Source organism: Coregonus lavaretus (genome assembly GCF_964263955.1).
Source record: "Coregonus lavaretus genome assembly, chromosome: 4".
NCBI lineage: Eukaryota > Metazoa > Chordata > Actinopteri > Salmoniformes > Salmonidae > Coregonus > Coregonus lavaretus.
Genome location: NC_139991.1, coordinates 32,138,814 through 32,157,880, shown reverse-complemented (window position 1 = coordinate 32,157,880; position 19,067 = coordinate 32,138,814). Strand labels below are relative to the sequence as shown.

The following is a 19,067-nucleotide window of genomic DNA, read 5'->3' as shown; positions in this document are numbered from 1 at the left end:
CGCGGTGACCAGCCAGTGTTAGTGGCGACTGCAACTGGAGTGGGGGAAATTCATATTGTCTAAAACATACAAGTATCTCTGCATGTGGTGGCTGGCGCAGCTGAAAGACAAGGGGAGAGGAGGGGAAAAAAAGGACACAAATTATATAAAATTTTGTTTCTAAAAAAAATATGTCTGGTTAGCGTTTGATTTCTGCTAAAATACTTTAGTATAGTATGCTAGGGTTACAGTCGGAAAGGTGACAATGGAGTTCAAAAAGATGCGAAAGAACACCCATCATTGATTGTCAGTTTGTTTAACATTACAGCTCAATAGACATCCCAGAATAATAACTGATAATAGCCAAAGGTAATGATGGATTGGTTTTTGTGATTGACTCAAGCAAACTAGTCCCACTTGACAGTTCAAGAAAAGATAACAATGACTTTAGCCTTGAGCATGCAGTAAAATCATTGGAATAGCTCTCCTTCACGACATTGACTGTTCATGTAGCAGTCCTGTGTAGGTTGTGAAAAAGCATCAAAATACTTATACACTCACTACTGTAAGTTGCTCTGAATAAGAGCGTCTGCTAAATGACTAAATTAAAATAAAATGTTAATGTATAACCAATGCCTTGCCTGAGGCTTGGAGTTATAGATATACTTCACATGCTCTTATACAATACAGTAGTATTTTCTACTTTGTTTGTGAAATTAGATACATGTAGGGCGGCAGGTAGCCTAGCAGTTAAGAGCCCTTGGCCAGTAACCAAAAGGTAGCAAGTTCGAATCCCCAAGCTGACTAGGTGACTAATCTGTCGATGTGCCCTTGAGCAAGGTACTTAACCCTAATTTCTCCTGTAAGTCGCTCTAGATAAAAGCGTCTGCTAAATTACTAAATTGTAAATGTGTAGAGAGATGATGTAGAGGAGAGGAGGCAAGAGGTGGTTGCATCTGCAATGGGGCTGAGATGCAGCGTTTAGCAGGAAAACCAGTGTGTGAAGTACTATATAACACTAATAATATATGCCACTTAGCAGATGCTTTTATCCAAAGTGACTTACAGTACAGTGAGTCCATACCTTCTTGGTATGTGAATCTGTATGTGATGCCTACAGGGAGTTGAACCCACAGCCTCTTACCAACTAATGCACAGTCAAATCAGTGTAGCTATTGACACATCCATGTCACTGCTCTTCAGGGAAGAGAGGAAAGATGAATGAAGGGGTGGAGGGGGGTTCACTAATGTAGTGGAAAGAAAGCATTTTCACCCTCTGCTGCCTCAATATATGTACCAAAAAATGTCCCTCTTTTAAGCATCAATTATATATTTTTTTAAGTCCTTGAGAGCAAATGTGCAAATCGGACATTTGGAAATTCCTGGAGGAAATTCCCCCCAGCGCAAAATCATGAATGTACTACATTACCTTCCCCTCCACCACCACATCCCAAACCAGTCAGAGAAGAAAGACACACTGTGTCAGCTAGGCTACTCTCTTAGTAATAATAAAACATGATGGAGTGTGTGTGCATTTCTGTTTCCATTTCCCCGTGGTCACTAACAGCATTAAATGATCCTGAATGAATTGATGAGAGGAAGAGGAGAGGCCATGCACTTGTGTGGTCGTTCTGGGTGAACATTGAAAGGGAGTACGTGTGTGTGTGTGTGTGTTAGTATGTATGACCAGCGGAGTGTGTTCCTAACCAGGGCTCATCCGTAACAATTATCTGGGTGAGTCACTGGGCAAGCCCTTCACATTCATTCATATAGTTAACTTCTAACCACAGAGTCAGGAGAATCCTCCTCCCTCTCAACAGCTTGGATTCATTACCATTACCTTCCTTGACTGACTGCTTCAAAGCCAGAATACACAACCACAAGACGTGATGATGTCTTTATTCAGAGCCAACCACAGATCTATGACAGCAAGCCTAGTGGTCTAATATGTGATGAGCCACGCGATGAGCAATAGACCTAGGCTACAGCATTACAAAGGATGCAGTTGAGGAGGACGTTGACATAATTTTGATCTGTATATCCAGTGAAATAACTCATAATTTAAAAAAATAGAAAGATAGTAAAAGAAAGTCTAAATAAACACAAAGCATGTGATTCCAAGCACTTTCCCACTAACTATGTGTCTTATTATGACCACCAACTTTATTCCATCATCAGGGGCTCCCAAGTGGCGCAGCGGTCTAAGGCACATCATCTCAGTGCTAGGGGTGTCACTACAGACCCTGGTTAGATTCCAGGCTGTATCACAACCGTGATTGGGAGTCCCATAGGGCGGCGCATAATTGGCCCAGCGTCATCCGGGTTAGGGTTCGGCCAGGGGAAGGCCGTCATTGTAAATAAGAATTTGTTCTTAACTGACTTGCCTAGTTAAATGAAAGGTTAAAATAAAAATCAGGGTGGAGTAAGTGTTCGTGTGAGTGAGTGTGTTTGCTTATACACGTGTTTGTCTTGTTTGTGTGCTTATTAGAGTATCAAGTCGTCAAGGCATTCAGAGAAGCCAAATGAAATCACCAACTCAAATCATACATCAAATAATCACCATATAAAATAGTACCACTCCACCCTACAGGATAATTTACAAAACAGAATAATTACGCACAATTATTACCCTTAAATGCTGACCTTTTCCTTTAATTCCGTAATGCACCAAACCCACATGGTCACTGGCACAAAGGGAAATGTGTATGACTTAACCCAGCTGTACTTCCAATCCACCAATCTAAAAACACTGTTTTCAATCTGGAAGCAGTGCGTCAATCTGCAAGAAATGGATCGGAATGTGATAACCGGCCAATATAACGATTGACTACCTTAGTCATTTTACACAGTGGTTATGGAAATGTTAAAATGATGTGTTGTGATTCAATCCATGCTAATGTTTGCATGCTGGTGTGGTGATGTGGCAAGGGTTGGTAATCTGTGGTGGACCTTAGAACATGAAGAACATTTTGTATGGTAATGTTTGTGACTGAACAGTGGCAGACTTCAGTACAGAAGGTACTGTAGGCCATGAGTCAAAGAAGAAACAAACGCGTAACGGTAGCTAACTCCGTTCCGTACATATGTGGGCAACCACGGCACTCAAACGATGCTGCAATGAAAACTAATGGGAACTAAGTTTCGATCCAGCGTTGATTGACATGATAATGGACCAATAGTATTGGAGAAAAGTTGAAAAAACTGACCGAGCTGACGCTGTATGTTAAAGTGTGACATGTCACAACGTAACGTACGGCACGCATTATTCAACTCATTCTGTGCCGTACAGCCTCTTTCCACCAGGTGTAGCGCTTCTCTCGCAGATTAAAAACAAGAAATGATCAATGGTGAGTGTAATAGTGAGTGTAAAGTTAATTACTTGTGAGTTCATTAATAGTTAATTCAATCAATTGTTAAATTTCCGCGTAATCACTGCGAGCCATCATGACTCTCAAAAACTGTGACACCCACAGTTTAATTGTGAAGATAAATTTAGTGCCGCCCTAAAAACCCAATTCAAATTCTACACAAACCTTCAAATAGGTATGTAAATGAGACATTATATAAACTCTTTATATTTAAACTATTTACATTTTAGAGGTGATAAGTTGGACAAATCGGGTGAAAAAAGCCGGTTCCCCACACGACATTTCTCCCCATTTCACTATGACGCAGTAGCTTTCGCTTCCCCACCCGCAATTTTTTTTAAAGACCCGGCGGAGCTCCATTGCTTTTTTCAATCATGCAGAGACGGGCAGCATGAAGGTCTCGTCATTGACTTTGCTGAAAAGGGGAGAAATTCTGCTTTACAATGGTATTCATATTACAGTTGACCTGGAAGTACTACGTTTTTGGGGCGCTAAAATAAGGTCAAATGTACGGAACAGCGCGACGTACAAAAGTGCGTTAGCTACCGTTAATCAAACGACTAATTTAAATCCTCTCTGATGAGGACGTTCAATCCAACCTTTGATTTTCTCCTCCTCTACTGCCTTGGTGAGGGAACCCTGCAACATCAGAAGCTAAGAAGATGGGTGGAGTCTTTCCCACTCTCAGCACAAAACACAACCCTGGAATATCTACACCAGACGGTGCTGCACAGACCTGCTAAACCTCTACAATTTGCAGTCTACCAGTAGGCTTTAGGTTTGAGTTGAGATCGTATCTATACCCATTAACATGCATTGGCCATACCGTGTCTGTGTTGACAGTCAGCAATAGTTATACGGAGGATGTAGCTGTAGCCTCACCTGATGATGCGCTGGGCTGAATACTGGTGTAGGCAGCGGAACTGGGCAGACATATTGGCCAGGGCAGCCAGGCAGTTGGTGTGCAGGTACTTATCCTGGAAGAGAGGAAATGAGAGACGTGTAATGACCTAACTGGAATTCCATTGAGACCATCTTGTGTGAAAAAAAAGCTAGGAGAGGGTAAACAAAGTGTATGTGGGTTTGGGTGTGTGTACTCACCCTGGTCCGTGTCATGTTGAACTGGATGGTGCGTATGACCACCAGGATGAGCAGACTCCCCAGGGAGATTTCTGTTAATGAACGCTCTGAATACCACGTTATGTTTTTTAATACCTGGGAGAGAGGGAGTTCAAGCGAGAGAGAGGGAGAAAGAGAGGGAGGGAGGGAGAAAGAGAGGGAGAGAGGGAGGGAGGAAGGGAGAGAGGGAGAAAGAGAGGGAGGGAGGGAGAGAGGGAGAAAGAGAGGGAGGGAGGGAGAGAGGGAGAAAGAGAGGGAGGGAGGGAGAGAGGGAGAAAGAGAGAGAGGGAGGGAGAGAGAGAGAGAGAAAGAGAGGGAGGGAGGGAGAGAGAGAGAGAAAGAAGGAGCGTGAGTAACTACTCAGCATTTAATATTTTTTAGCAGTGGAGGCAAAGGTCGTGGAGGGGGGGCAGGGTCCACAGCAGCATGCCCCCGGGATATTTTTTTGTAGGACTGTGAGAAGGTCATTTCGGGTTACTTTTTAAAAGTACATTATACTCCAAAATGAATGAAAATCAAATGATTCCGATCTATCTATAATCCTCCCAAGAAATGAGCCCAATAACATATTGCCCCAAAAATATTTTAGGGCCAACTTTTTATCATAGCCTATATATATATATATATGGGACCATTCCATATTATCAGGCAGGTGTGCTATTAGCAATAAGCAAGGTTTTTAACTGGATCAAAAAGGGACTACTTTCCTGCAATTCTAGAAATGTTTTCCATGGAGCGGAGAGAAAATGTTAATTCTGTGTTCTTACGCGCAAACATAACAAAATCAATGGGGACCTCAATCGGGGACCCTGGGCATGTGCCCTGCGTGCCCGGTCGGTAAGCCAGACATGCCAAAAGTACTCCTAAATTCATTGTTTTAGTTTTTATTTAGGTGATTTCTAGTTCTCAAATAAAATACTTCTAAATGAATACAGGGGAAACACTGGTACTGTACAAATTAAGAGGAAAAGTTGTAACACCGCCAGCAGTGCCAGCTATCATCGTTTTCATCACAAATAACTTTTTTCTCTGTAAAACACAAATACCTTCTTTCCCTCTCTCTCCTAAACAAGACATTTACTGTAAGTGTTTCATGCAACTTGACGGCTCGATTCTTTTCCCATTCCTACAGTAGGCCTATCACATCTTGTTGTCAACCTTGTGTTTCCAGGGTGCTTAGCACCCACGGTAACAGCCCTTCATGTCAGAAGTAAAGTAAGGCTTGGTAACGGTTGGGAGGACAGGATGTCATAAGGTTTGGCATTACTTAATGTTGGGGAAGGATATGGATTCTGAAAAAGCAATCCACACACACACAAATACACATTAAATAATGAATTTGAGATTGCGCCTTCTTAGTCACTAACATGCAGAAATAGAATAACGCCCTAATTTAAAGACTTTCACAGATTTAGACTTCAAAGAGATAATTCGTGAAATTGACTAGGCTGCACCAGTCATTTTTAGAGTCTCTATCAATGGCTCAGGTCTGCACTATCAAATACAACAGAGGTTGTGGTCCTCTGTAGCTCAGCTGGTAGAGCACGGCGCTTGAAACGCCAAGGTAGTGGGTTCGATCCCCGGGACCACCCATACACAAAAATGTATGCACGCATGACTGTAAGTCGCTTTGGATAAAAGCGTCTGCTAAATGGCATATTATTATTTATTATTAGGTTGTAGAAGCCTAGCTGTGATGTGTATAATACATGATCCGAGTCAATCTACCTGGCTCTGCAGACACTAAATGGAGTCACAGTGACACAGCACCTTAGGCACTGGGTGACAACCAACAGCAACTGATGGACAAAACATGGACCAACATGGCAGTCTAATCCCAGGCTCAACACACAGCCCCAAAACACCACAACGGCACTAAGGCACTTCCGCATAGATATTTCCATGATGAAAAGCGCCCGTCTGAATATTGAGAGCTGGCCTGACCGTGGTTGGTTTACATTGAACCTAGTGCTGCTGGAAATTACATGTCAACAGCAAAGAGACCAATGTCAAATGGATGTTCATCCAAAACATATCGAGACTCAGAGAGAGGTCTGCTGGCAGCCACAGCCTAGGCTTTAGGATTTCCTGCTGAGAGAGAGGGGGTACGTCCCAAATAACACAATATTCCCTATATAGTGCCAGAGACAGAGACACATTCATATGCAGCCCACAGCCAGGAGACTGAAACTCGATAGGCTCCGCATGTACGGAGAAATATAGAGATAGGGGAACGGATTTAAAATGTCAAAAATGATTCACACAACTGGAATGTAATGGAAGAGTGGAATGGCGTCAAGCATCGTATCCTAAGTGGTTTAAAGGCTCTCTGTTCAAATACACGGTGAATTCATTGACAAGCTCAGAAGAAAGAAATAATGAAGACTGAAATAGACAGAGGGAGATGGGGACTCGGGGAGCATTTCTAAATTATAGACAGTGCCTATCATAGAATGTAGTGTTCTTATCTGAAATGGCACATGTCCTGACTTTTGAGAAATCGTACTTCATACAGAGAAATGTCTCAGACGTCTATAATCAGAATGTGCTGAAAGGGAATAAATGTTGTTTGCAGGGCTGTGTCTCTTCTGTCACACCAATTACAGATGTGCATCATTTGTGTGTGACACTGGAGTATATTTTCAGCGCTTAATCAATCCGGGATACTACTCACCACTTCATGTATGGATCTGTTGAAGGTATCATCCTCAGTGAGGATGAGGAGGATGATGAGGGCCATGTAGACGTGATGAGAGTTCCTGTCTTCCACATGATACAGGATCTCGAGGATGGGCATCACCTAAGGAGGAGGGGAAGGGGTAAAGTAATTAGAGAACGAACATATTCGTATTTTATTTTATATATTTAGCCAGGATAGTCCAGTCAGTAACACATTACACTGTTTTCCAGGATGTCCTGGCCTACTGTGTGTGTGTCTGCATGGTGTTTCTCCAGGGTATGTGTCTGCATGGTGTTTCTCCAGGGTATGTGTCTGCATAGTGTTTCTCCAGGGTATGTGTCTGCATGGTGTTTCTCCAGGGTATGTGGCTGCATGGTGTTTCTCCAGGGTATGTGTCTGCATGGTGTTTCTCCAGGGTATGTGTCTGCATGGTGTTTCTCCAGGGTATGTGTCTGCATAGTGTTTCTCCAGGGTATGTGTCTGCATGGTGTTTCTCCAGGGTATGTGTCTGCATGGTGTTTCTCCAGGGTATGTGTCTGCATAGTGTTTCTCCAGGGTATGTGGCTGCATGGTGTTTCTCCAGGGTATGTGGCTGCATGGTGTTTCTCCAGGGTATGTGTCTGCATGGTGTTTCTCCAGGGTATGTGTCTGCATGGTGTTTCTCCAGGGTATGTGTCTGCATGGTGTTTCTCCAGGGTATGTGGCTGCATGGTGTTTCTCCAGGGTATGTGGCTGCATGGTGTTTCTCCAGGGTATGTGGCTGCATGGTGTTTCCGTATTGATGGTTTAACTGCCATGGTTCAACTGCCATTGTGTCAACTTCTGTTGTGAAATCCTGCATTCCTGCTGTGCAGACCGACAGTGTTGCAGAATAAGCAGGCAGAGTGCACTGAGCAAGTTCTGACACGCATCCGACATCCCAACACACTGCATCCCAGACAGCACTGAGAGAAAGTGTGTGTGTGTGTGTGTGTGTGTGTTTAGGCCTCCAGCATTGTTCCACAGTGGGGTGCTTTGGGAAGCGATGTGTGTGTGTTTGATCAAGTATGGTTCCACTGTGTGTGTGGGAGTGATCCTCTGTCACAGGTGGGTCCTGCAGAGCAATGGTCTGTGGCGCTCCCTAACTCCCTAATACACTTAAAACCTGCTTAGAGGTGACGTCACAGCGCACCCCAGAGGACCAGCTGTCTACTGCGCCCCACTATGTCAGCAGGGAACAAAGAGGATGACTCAGATTACCCAGAGTACATTTCAGAGTTTCCGTTAGGAAAATGTGGTGCCGGACAACATGACCAGGAAGATTTTAAATTTACCGTCCATTTCAGAAATGTACCGGACCCATATGTTTTGGGTGCGTAACCCATTAGGGCGTCCACCCACGGTGCTCAGAATGAAATAAATCACATTTATATTATGGTAATTAATCTTAACAGAACATGCAACTCCTGTAATGAAGCAGCCAATAAAAATGTCATTTTCCGACATTTGCCAAAATGCAATTTGCAGGAAAACACCATTCAAAACAACGCACCTGATGTGAGCGAAAATTCTGAGATGAATATTCTCCATTAGAAACTTCTAAAGATGCAACAACTAAAATGGATTGCTAAACTTCCGTTTTGAGCAGGTCACTTGTCTCCGTGCTACGCTGTTTGTTGCTGATTGGCTATATGCCAAACTTGACGGTTTTTACTTTTTTATACCAACGTCTTTTTTTCTGGGGGTAGATCAGCTTAATATTGCAGATAGATTGTAACTTCCATCAATGTAATTGTCTGCATCACTTCCAATCCCCCATGTTTTTATATATATATACACACATATACACATACATATATATATATATATATACACACACACATACATACACATATATATATATATATATATACATATATATACAGTGGGGAGAACAAGTATTTGATACACTGCTGATTTTGCAGGTTTCCCTACTTACAAAGCATGTAGAGGTCTGTAATTTTTATCATAGGTACACTTCAACTGTGAGAGACGGAATCGAAAACAAAAATCCAGAAAGTCACATTGTATGATTTTAAAGTAATTAATTTGCATTTTATTGCATGACATAAGTATTTGATACATCAGAAAAGCAGAACTTAATATTTGGTACAGAAACCTTTGTTTGCAATTACAGAGATCATACGTTTCCTGTAGGTCTTGACCAGGTTTGCACACACTGCAGCAGGGATTTTGGCCCACTACTACCATACAGACCTTCTCCAGATCCTTCAGGTTTCGGGGCTGTCGCTGGGCAATACGGACTTTCAGCTCCCTCCAAAGATTTTCTATTGGGTTCAGGTCTGGAGACTGGCTAGGCCACTCCAGGACCTTGAGATGCTTCTTACGGAGCCACTCCTTAGTTGCCCTGGCTGTGTGTTTTGGGTCATTGTCATGCTGGAAGACCCAGCCACGACCCATCTTCAATGCTCTTACTGAGGGAAGGAGGTTGTTGTCCAAGATCTCGCGATACATGGCCCCATCCATCCTCCCCTCAATACGGTGCAGTCGTCCTGTCCCCTTTGCAGAAAAGCATCCCCAAAGAATGATGTTTCCACATCCATGCTTCACGGTTGGGATGGTGTTCTTGGGGTTGTACTCATCCTTCTTCTTCCTCCAAACACGGCGAGTGGAGTTTAGACCAAAAAGCTCTATTTTTGTCTCATCAGACCACATGACCTTCTCCCATTCCTCCTCTGGATCATCCAGATGGTCATTGGCAAACTTCAGACGGGCCTGGACATGGGCTGGCTTGAGCAGGGGGACCTTGCGTGCGCTGCAGGATTTTAATCCATGACGGCGTAGTGTGTTACTAATGGTTTTCTTTGAGACTGTGGTCCCAGCTCTCTTCAGGTCATTGACCAGGTTCTGCCGTGTAGTCAATTTTACAATAATTATATTTTGTTTGTTTTTTCTCCTGAACTTATACCAACGTCTTAGTTATTTTTAACTCGCTCTACTTTTTTCATTCAACTTTTTCACCCCAGACGCTTTATCTGGACATGGTTCTACAGGACCTCTACCAGCCGAAGCTAAGTAGTAACATTAACACTATGCCATCTAATTGCAGTCGCTGTACTCATAATATACAGGATAACTATTGCCTTATGGTGAGGATAGCCGTGCTGCAAGCGAAGCTTAAGACGCAATGGTTAGGAAAGGATGAAACAGTGTCTGCGCCACCAGTAAGTACAGATAGTAGTATAAATCCCCTCGCACAGTCCCCGCAGCCGGACGATTTTCTCAAGGCTTCTGGAAAGAAATGCTGTCGGCATGCTCAACTGGTCTCGCTCATTCAGCCGACAGAAACTTTCAACCGGTTCTCCCCATTAAGCAACGAGTCGGAGTCAGAGGCCGAGCCTTCTCAGGTCTCTCCTCCACCCGTTACGGGGTCTGAGCCACCGAAGCCTCCCACCATTAGCTCTGACAAATTGAAAACCCTAGTCAATGGCGACTCCATTACCCGCAATATTAGACTTAAAAATAATCATCTTGTTTACCAGGGGGCAGGGCTACCGTCGTAAAGGCTAATCTGAAGATGGTGCTGGCTAAAGCTAAAACTGGCGAGTGTAGAGAGTATAGGGATAACACCCATGATGTTAGGATGAAACAGTCATAGCAACATAGCTTCAGCATGTAAATTAGCTAGAAAGATGTGTTGGCATCGAGTAATTGATGAGCTCTACAGCAGTTTGTAGATAATTGGCCCTCTTTCTGGGACTCACCCACAAACAGGACCAAGCCTGGCCTGCTGAGGAGTGACAGACTCCATCCTAGCTGGAGGGGTGCTCTCATCTTATCTACCAACATAGACAGGGCTCTAACTCCTCTAGCTCCACAATGAGATAGGGTGCAGGCCAGGCAGCAGGCTTTTAGCCAGCATGCCAGCTTAGTGGAGTCTGCCACTAGCACAGTCAGTGTAGTCAGCTCAGCTATCCCCAGTGAGACCGTGTCTGTGCCTCGATCTAGGTTGAGCAAAACTAAACATGGCGGTGTTTGCCTTAGCAATCTCACTGGAAAAAAGACCTCCTCCATTCCTGTCATTATTGAAAGAGATTGTGATATCTCACATCCCAAATAGGGCTACTTAAAGTTAGATCCCTCACTTCCAAGGCAGTTATGGTCAATGAACTAATCACTGATCATAATCTTGATGTGATTGGCCTGACTGAAACATGGCTTAAACCTGATGAATTTACTGTGTTAAATGAGGCCTCTCCTCCTGGTTACACTAGTGAACATATCCCCCGCACAGCCCGCAAAGGCGGAGGTGTGGCTAACATTTACTATAGCAAATGTCAATTTACCCCCCAAAAATGACGGACTTTTGAGCTTCTAGTCATGAAATCTATGCAGCCTACTCAATCACTTTTTATAGCTACTGTTTACAGGCCTCCTGTGCCGTATACAGAGTTCCTCACTGAGTTCTTTGAATTCCTATCGGACCTTGCTGTCATGGCAGATATTCTAATTTGTGGTGACTTTAATATTCACATGGAAAAGTCCACAGACCCACTCCAAAAGGCTTTCGGAGCCATCATCGACTCAGTGGGTTTTGTCCAACATGTCTCCAAACCTACTCATTGCCACAGTCATACCCAGGATCTAGTTTTGTCCCGTGGAATAAATATTGTGGATCTAAATGTTTTTCCTCATAACCCTGGACTATCGGACCACCATCTTATTACGTTTGCAATCGCAACAAATAATCTGCTCAGACCAACCAAGGACCATCAAAAGCTGTGCTATAAATTCTCGGACAACCCAAAGATTCCTAGAGGCCCTTCCAGACTCCCTCCACCGACTCAAGGACGTCGGAGTACAAAAATCAGTTAATGACCTGAGGATCTAAATTGAACCTTGCGTAATACCCTAGATGCAGTCGCACACCTAAAACCAAAAAACATTTGTCACAAGAAACTAGCTCCCTGGTATACAGAAAATACCCGAGCCCTGAAGCAAGCCTCCAGAAAATTGGAACGGAAATGGCGCTCCACCAAACTATACGTCTTCCAACTAGCTTGGAAAGAAAGTACAGTGCAATATCGAAGAGCCCTCACTGCTGCTCGATCATCCTATTTTTCCAACCTAATTGAGGAGAATAAGAACAATCCAAAATGTATGTTTGATACTGTCACAAAGCTAACTAAAAAGCAGCATTCCCCAAGAGAGGATGCCTTTCACTTCAGCAGTGATGAATTCATGAACTTTTTTGACGAAAAGATCATGATCATTAGAAAGCAAATTACGGACTTCTCTTTGAAAATGTGTATTTCTCCAAAGCTCAGCTGTCCTGAGTCTGCACAAAACTGCCAGGACTGAGGATCAATGGAGACACTCAAGTTTTTTAATCCTATATCTCTTGACACGTTCATGAAAATAGTCATGGCCTCTAAACCTTCAAGCTGCATACAGGACCCTATTCCAACTAACCTACTGAAAGAGCTACTTCCTGTGCTTGGCCCTCCTATGTTGAACATAATAAATGGCTCCCTATCCACTGGATGTGTACCAAACTCACTAAAAGTGGCAGTAATAAAGCCTCTCTTGAAAAAGCCAAACCTTGACCCAGAAAATGAAAAAAATATAATAAAAAAAATATTTTAAAAAATTCGGCCTATATCGAATCTCCCATTCCTCTAATTTTTTTTTAGAAAAAGCTGTTGTGCAGCAACTCACTGCTTTCCTGAAGAATAAAAAAATGTATACGAAACGCTTCAGTCTGGTTTTAGACCCCATCATAGCACTGAAACCGCACTCGTGAAGGTGGTAAATTACCTTTTAATGGCATCAGACCAAAGCTCTGCATCTGTCCTCGTGCTCCTAGACCTTAGTGCTGCTTTTGACACCATCGATCACCACATTCTTTTGGAGAGATTGGAAACCTTAATTGGTCTACCCGGACAAGTTCTTTCCTGGTTTAGATCTTATCTGTCGGAAAGATATTAGTTAGTCTCTGTGGATGATTTGTACTCTGACAAATCAATTGTATGTTTTCGGTGTTCCTCAAGGTTCCGTTTTAGGACCACTATTGTTTTCACTATATATTTTACCTCTTGGTGATGTCATTCGGAAACACAATGTTAACTTTCATTGCTATACGGACGACACACAGCTCTACATTTCGATGAAACATGGTGAAGCCCCAAAATTGCCTTCCCTGGAAGTATGTGTTTCAGACATAAGGAAGTGGATGGCGGCAATTTTTTTACTTTTAAACTAGGACAAAACAGAGATGCTAGTTCTAGGTCCCAAGAAACAAAGAGATCTTCTGTTGGATCTGACAATTAATCTTGATGGTTGTACAGTCTCAAAAAAACTGTGAAGGACCTTGGCGTTACTCTGGACCCGGATCTCTCTTTTGACGAACATATCAAGAATATTTCAAGGACAGCTTTTCTCCATCTTCGTAACATTGCAGAAATCAAAAACTCTTTGTCCAAAAATGATGCAGAAAAGCTCATCCATGCTTTTGTCACTTCTAGATTAGACTACTGCAATGCTCTACTATCCAGCTACCCGGATAAAGCTCTAAATAAACTTCAGTTAGTGCTAAACACGGCTGCTAGAATCTTGACTAGAACCTAAATATGTGATCATATTACACCAGTGCTAGCCTCTCTACACTGGCTTCCTGTTAAGGCTAAGGCTGATTAAGGTTTTACTACTAACCTACAAAGCATTACATGGGCTTGCTCCTACCCATCTCTCCGATTTGGTCCTGCCGTACATACCTACACGTATGCTACGGTCACAAGTAGCAGGGCTCCTTATTGTCCCTAGAATTACTAAGCAAACAGCTGGCGGCAGGGGTTTCTCCTATAGAGCTCCATTTTTATGGAATGGTCTGCCTTTCCATGTGAGAGACGCAGACTCTGTCTCAACCTTTAAGTCTTTACTGAAGACTCATCTCTTCTGTAGGTCCTATGATTGAGTGTAGTCTGGCCCAGGGGTGCCAAGGTGAACGGAAAGGCACTGGAGCGACAAACCGCCCTTGCTGTCTCTGCCTGGCCGGTTCCTGTTTCTCCATTGGGATTCTCTGCCTCTGACCCTATTACGGGGGCTGAGTCACTGGCTTACTGGTGCTTTCCATGCCGACCCTGCATCATTTGAGTGGGTTGAGTCACTGATGTGATCTTCCTGTCCGGTTTGTCGCCCCCTCCGGCTCGTGCAGTTGAGGAGATCTTCGTGGGCTATACTCAGCCTTGTCTCAGGGTAGTAGGTTGGTGGTCTGTTGATATCCCTCTGGTGGTGTGGGGGCTGTCCTTGGGCAAAGTGGGTGGGGTTATATCCTGCCTGGTTGGCCCTGACCGGGGGTATCGTCGGACGGGGCCACAGTGTCTCCAGACACCCCCCCAGCCTCCAGTATCTATGCTGCAATGGTCTATGTGCCGGGGGGCTAGGGTCAGTCTGTTATATCTGGTGTTATTATCCTGTCTTATCCGGTGTCCTGTGTGAATGCTCCCTCTAATTATCTCACTCTCCCATCCCGGAGGACCTGAGCCCTAGGACCAAGCCTCAGGACTACCTGGCCTGATGACTCCCTGCTGTCCCCAGTCCACCTGGTCGTGCTGCTGCTCCAGTTTCCACTCTTCTGCCTGCGGCTATGGAACCCTGACCTGTTCACCGGACGTGCTACCTTGTCCCAGACCTGCTGTTTTCAACTCTCTCTCGCTCTACCGCACCTGCTATTTCAACCTCTAAAAAGCCAAGTGACATTTACTCCTGATGTACTGACCTGTTGCAACCTCTACAACCACTGTGATTATTATTTGACCCTGCTGGTCATCTATGAACGTTTGAACATCTTGGAGAAAAATCAGAAGGGGACTGGCCACCCCTCAGAGCCTGGTTCCTCTCTAAGTTTCTTCCTAGGTTTCTGCCTTTCTAGGGAGTTTTTCCTAGCCACCATGCTTCTACATCTGCATTGCTTGCTGTTTGGGGTTTTAGGCTGGGTTTCTGAATAGCACTTTGTGACATCTGCTGATGTAAAAAGGGCTTTATAAATAAAATTTGATTGATTGATAATATGACTAGGACTGTGCCTTTGGATTCTGGATAACAAAATAAAGTTGATATGAAAACCAATAGAACAGGAGAGAAATGCTGGTTTCAATGGAATATGAGGAATACTTTATAAGTCTTTCTGCCTAGGCTACTTTGAAGCAAGGTAAGACATGGCTCATACAGTTTTTTACAATCACTTTGGCACTAATTTCAGAACCTTGACGTCATTTTTCAAAACTCAAAACGGTCATCACTTGTAACACAGGCTGTCCAATGTTCAAAACATTGCATTGTGCATTCATATCTTTAAAGAAATCTTGCACTTGCATAATCATTGGTTCAAAAAACAAATTTATTGTGAAATACCAATGAAACTTTAATTTAGATCACCCACACACAAGCAACCGATAGTTTCACTGTGTCATTGTTCGTACAATCATTAAATATTGTAGTACAAAATAGGTGATACATGTTTCATTATGGTACTACATGTAAATACATCCCTGTAAAAGTACTGCAGTAGTAGAGAGAATACTACAGACACAGTGGAATCATTGAACAAAATCTGAAATATATTGATGAAAAACAATACAGTACTGTAAAACATCAAATGAGGTGTTCCTCAACTTGCTTGCTTGTACTGTAAAAAGCAAAACATAGGAGTGATTACTGTACTTCTACATTTTCATCAACTCGATCTTGTGGATTTGGCCACTGGTTCTCATCTACATCACAATGGATGTTTTCATTAGCCAAACATCTTGGAAAAAACCTTTGGGCATGGCGAATCCAGGCCTGACACTGGTCTGCCGTGATGTCATTGCATGCGTCATCCATGGCCTGGAGAAGAGTGACTTGTTCATGAGGGCGCCCTATCATAAACCTTCCATCTCCATGTGGAGAAAAATTCCTCAATCGGGTTAAGGAAAGGAGAGTATGGGGGTAAATACAGGGTGGTAAATTGTGCATGGGCCTGAAACCATGCTTGCACCATATGAGCTTGGTGGAACCTGACATTATCCCACACAATGACATAGGTCACGCAATCAGCTCTACAGACCTGATCGAGCTCATCAAGGAAGGTTACAAGGAGAGCTGCATTATATGATCCAATACGAGGTCTGCGTCCCACCACACCATCTTCTGATATAGCCGCACACATGGTAATGATGGCCCCACGTTGTCCAGGTACTTGGATGGTTGCCCGCTGGCCAATGAAATTCCGACCTCTCCTCCTTGTCTTGGCCAGGTTAAAGCCTGCCTCATCCAAATATATGAATTTGTGATGGTTGTCATCAGCATCCAGCTCCATCACCCTCTAAAAATACATTTTGGAAAGAGATTTACCGATTACTGTACAATGTAGAATTATTAGGGAATTTTATTACAACAGCCATCTTGAAACTGAACATACCTGAACATACTCAGTCCTCATTTGCTTCACTCTGTCTGCATTTCTTTCAAAAGGCACACAGTATAGTTGTTTTAAAGACACCTGGTGCCTTTTCAGCATGCGTGCAATAGTCGGCAAACTTATGGATTCCACATTGTTAACATGTCTTCATTGTCCAAGATATGCTGGCGAATTTCTGTAAGGCGAATATCATTTAATTGGTCAGTCAGAATTTTGTCAGATTATTGAGGCCACGGTTGACCTTCTGAGGTTTGGTTGTATCATTGTAGCCGCCTCAGTCATTGTCATACCATGATTTATGACATGGTCTACAACTATTGCTCGGATTTCATTGGACTCTTTGCTGTTGCTGCCACTGTCTTGGTCCGTGGTCTTGTCCTCTACCACGTTCCCCCACACCTCTCAAACAAGGCCCACGACAACCTCTCAGAAGGGGTGCTTGTCCCCTGCCATTCCTCTGACCAACATGTCTTCCTCGTCTTCCTCCCACCACTGCTTGACCTATATTGTGACCTGGATCACCTGCCGGCTCCATGTTACAGTACGTATCGCTATGTTGTTGCAAGTGGATCCCAATCAATTCTTTATATACTCGTTCCACAATGTGAACTCAATCATCAGTAACGAGTTGGCAGAATTGGACAAGCAATTACAAGGGCCTTCATCCATACAGTGCAGCACTGTCAATACTGTAAATAGTCTGAAAAGGTGGTACATGGGACCATAGAAACGGTGTCTGATAAAGAATGATGATGAAATATTACATCCATAGATAATGTAGTCTAATTGGTTCATGCTCCACGCTAATTGGTGACAATGAATCTCGTTATCTTGAAACTTTCATGATCTAAACATGGAATATTGTTTGTCTGTTTCCATACAAATATGCATTAAGAGTAATGCAACAATTACTTATCGTTTTGAGCAGTTGTATCAGTTGATAGTTGGATAATTGTAATTAAATGAATAGACACTCATCTGAAATGTAATGTGTGAATTGCCTTTTGAAATAGTAGTACTTTGATGTTAAGTTGTGTCATATTGAACAGGTGATTTTTGTTAAATGAACAAATGATCTTAGTTTTATGTGTATTGTATCCAAGCAATTGAAAAAAGTGCATTTTGATCATTGGTTGTGAGTTTTGTGTCTAGAGTTTTGAAAAATGACGTCAAGGTTCTGAAATTAGTGCCAAAGTGATTGTAAAAAACTGTAATATGAAGTAACACGTTCAGGTTTCAAACAATTAAGTAAATGTTTTCAGAATGCATACTGCCTCCAACTCACATTGCAAAGTGATGGGTGACGTGCTGATAGCCTGCCTACTGTTACCGATACACTTGAATGGTGAATGGGAGGAGTGTTTCAATTACCAGTTGAGAAATAAAAACAGTAGCTCTTTTTAATCGTGGCCATAAACAGTTTTTAACATGCGATTGCACTTAGAATTGTTCCGCAATAATTGGGCTTAAAAAAGCATGTTTCAATTCAGCAGCAACGAGCTGAGGAGTGCTGTTTGACAAGTGATATGCCGCTCAAAATAGTGTGCTAGTATAGTATACAATAGTATGTATGCTGTGCACGTGTGGTAAATAAGATACATGACGACTAACTAAAATACACACGCCCTAATTTAATTCCACTAAATGTAGCAAATTAACCTATAGACCGATAAGCATGACGGTCAAATGATATTTCCATCAATGAATAAAAAGCATTCTTTTGCAATGGGATTGTTTTTTCTCCCGGTCAATTTGGCCGGCAACAATTGTATTTATCCAACATTTATTTTGTTGCCAAAACCCGCCCATTACCAGCTAAAGGAAATCCTGCTACGTTTGCACCTTCAGAAGGCTTCCTCTGGATCCTAGACCATTAACAGTAACAGTAGCAGACATGTATGGGAGCACAGAAGCACACAGGTCAATGTCTGTGTGGGGAATGAGTTGTTGGTTTCGTGTTTGTGAAAAAAATTAACAAAAATCCTTCATGGAGATTTTTTTTTATTGTATTAACACCACAAAAACTGAGAGCGTCATGTGGATGTAGAACGAGTTTACATTTTTGATTACTCTGCCATTTTTAAAGTCATGCTCTTGACCGTTCCTATATAACAGTGTCGTTGTTAGAATCTTAATATCAAACAGAATGTGTGTTATAAGCAGTTTTAAGAGGACATGTCATTATTCCCCCTTGCCCTTCATTCATCGCCAGTGAGCCTGTGCAGCTGATGGCCCATCCAAACTAGACCTAAACTATATCGAAACTAGTTTCACACATACAATAATAGTTAGCCTAGAGACAAGATTAAATTGACAATAGTCTAATGTGTGACAATATTATAAATCGTCAAATTGTACATGAAGAGCTGGACGCAGCTTGGAATTGACACACAGGCAGGGAAATAGAGCGCCAAAAAAAAACTCTTTCAAGTCTTCCTATAGAGTTACATGCAGGAAATATGTTTTGATTTCTATATAGCAT

The 19,067-nt window shown here is 42.8% G+C and overlaps 1 protein-coding gene across 1 annotated transcript in view; it reads right to left on the bottom strand.

The window, feature by feature from the left end:
• The window catches only part of LOC311128499 (dymeclin-like), a 157,094-nt gene that overhangs the window by 63,837 nt on the left and 74,190 nt on the right, over positions 1-19,067 (bottom strand). Inside the window, exons 11-13 of the mRNA XM_084160676.1 lie at positions 7,141-7,266; positions 4,449-4,562; positions 4,230-4,324 (exon numbers count right to left, since the gene is read on the bottom strand). Coding sequence (XP_084016802.1) covers positions 4,230-4,324; positions 4,449-4,562; positions 7,141-7,266 — 335 coding nt within the window. The remainder of the gene's footprint in view (positions 1-4,229; positions 4,325-4,448; positions 4,563-7,140; positions 7,267-19,067) is intronic.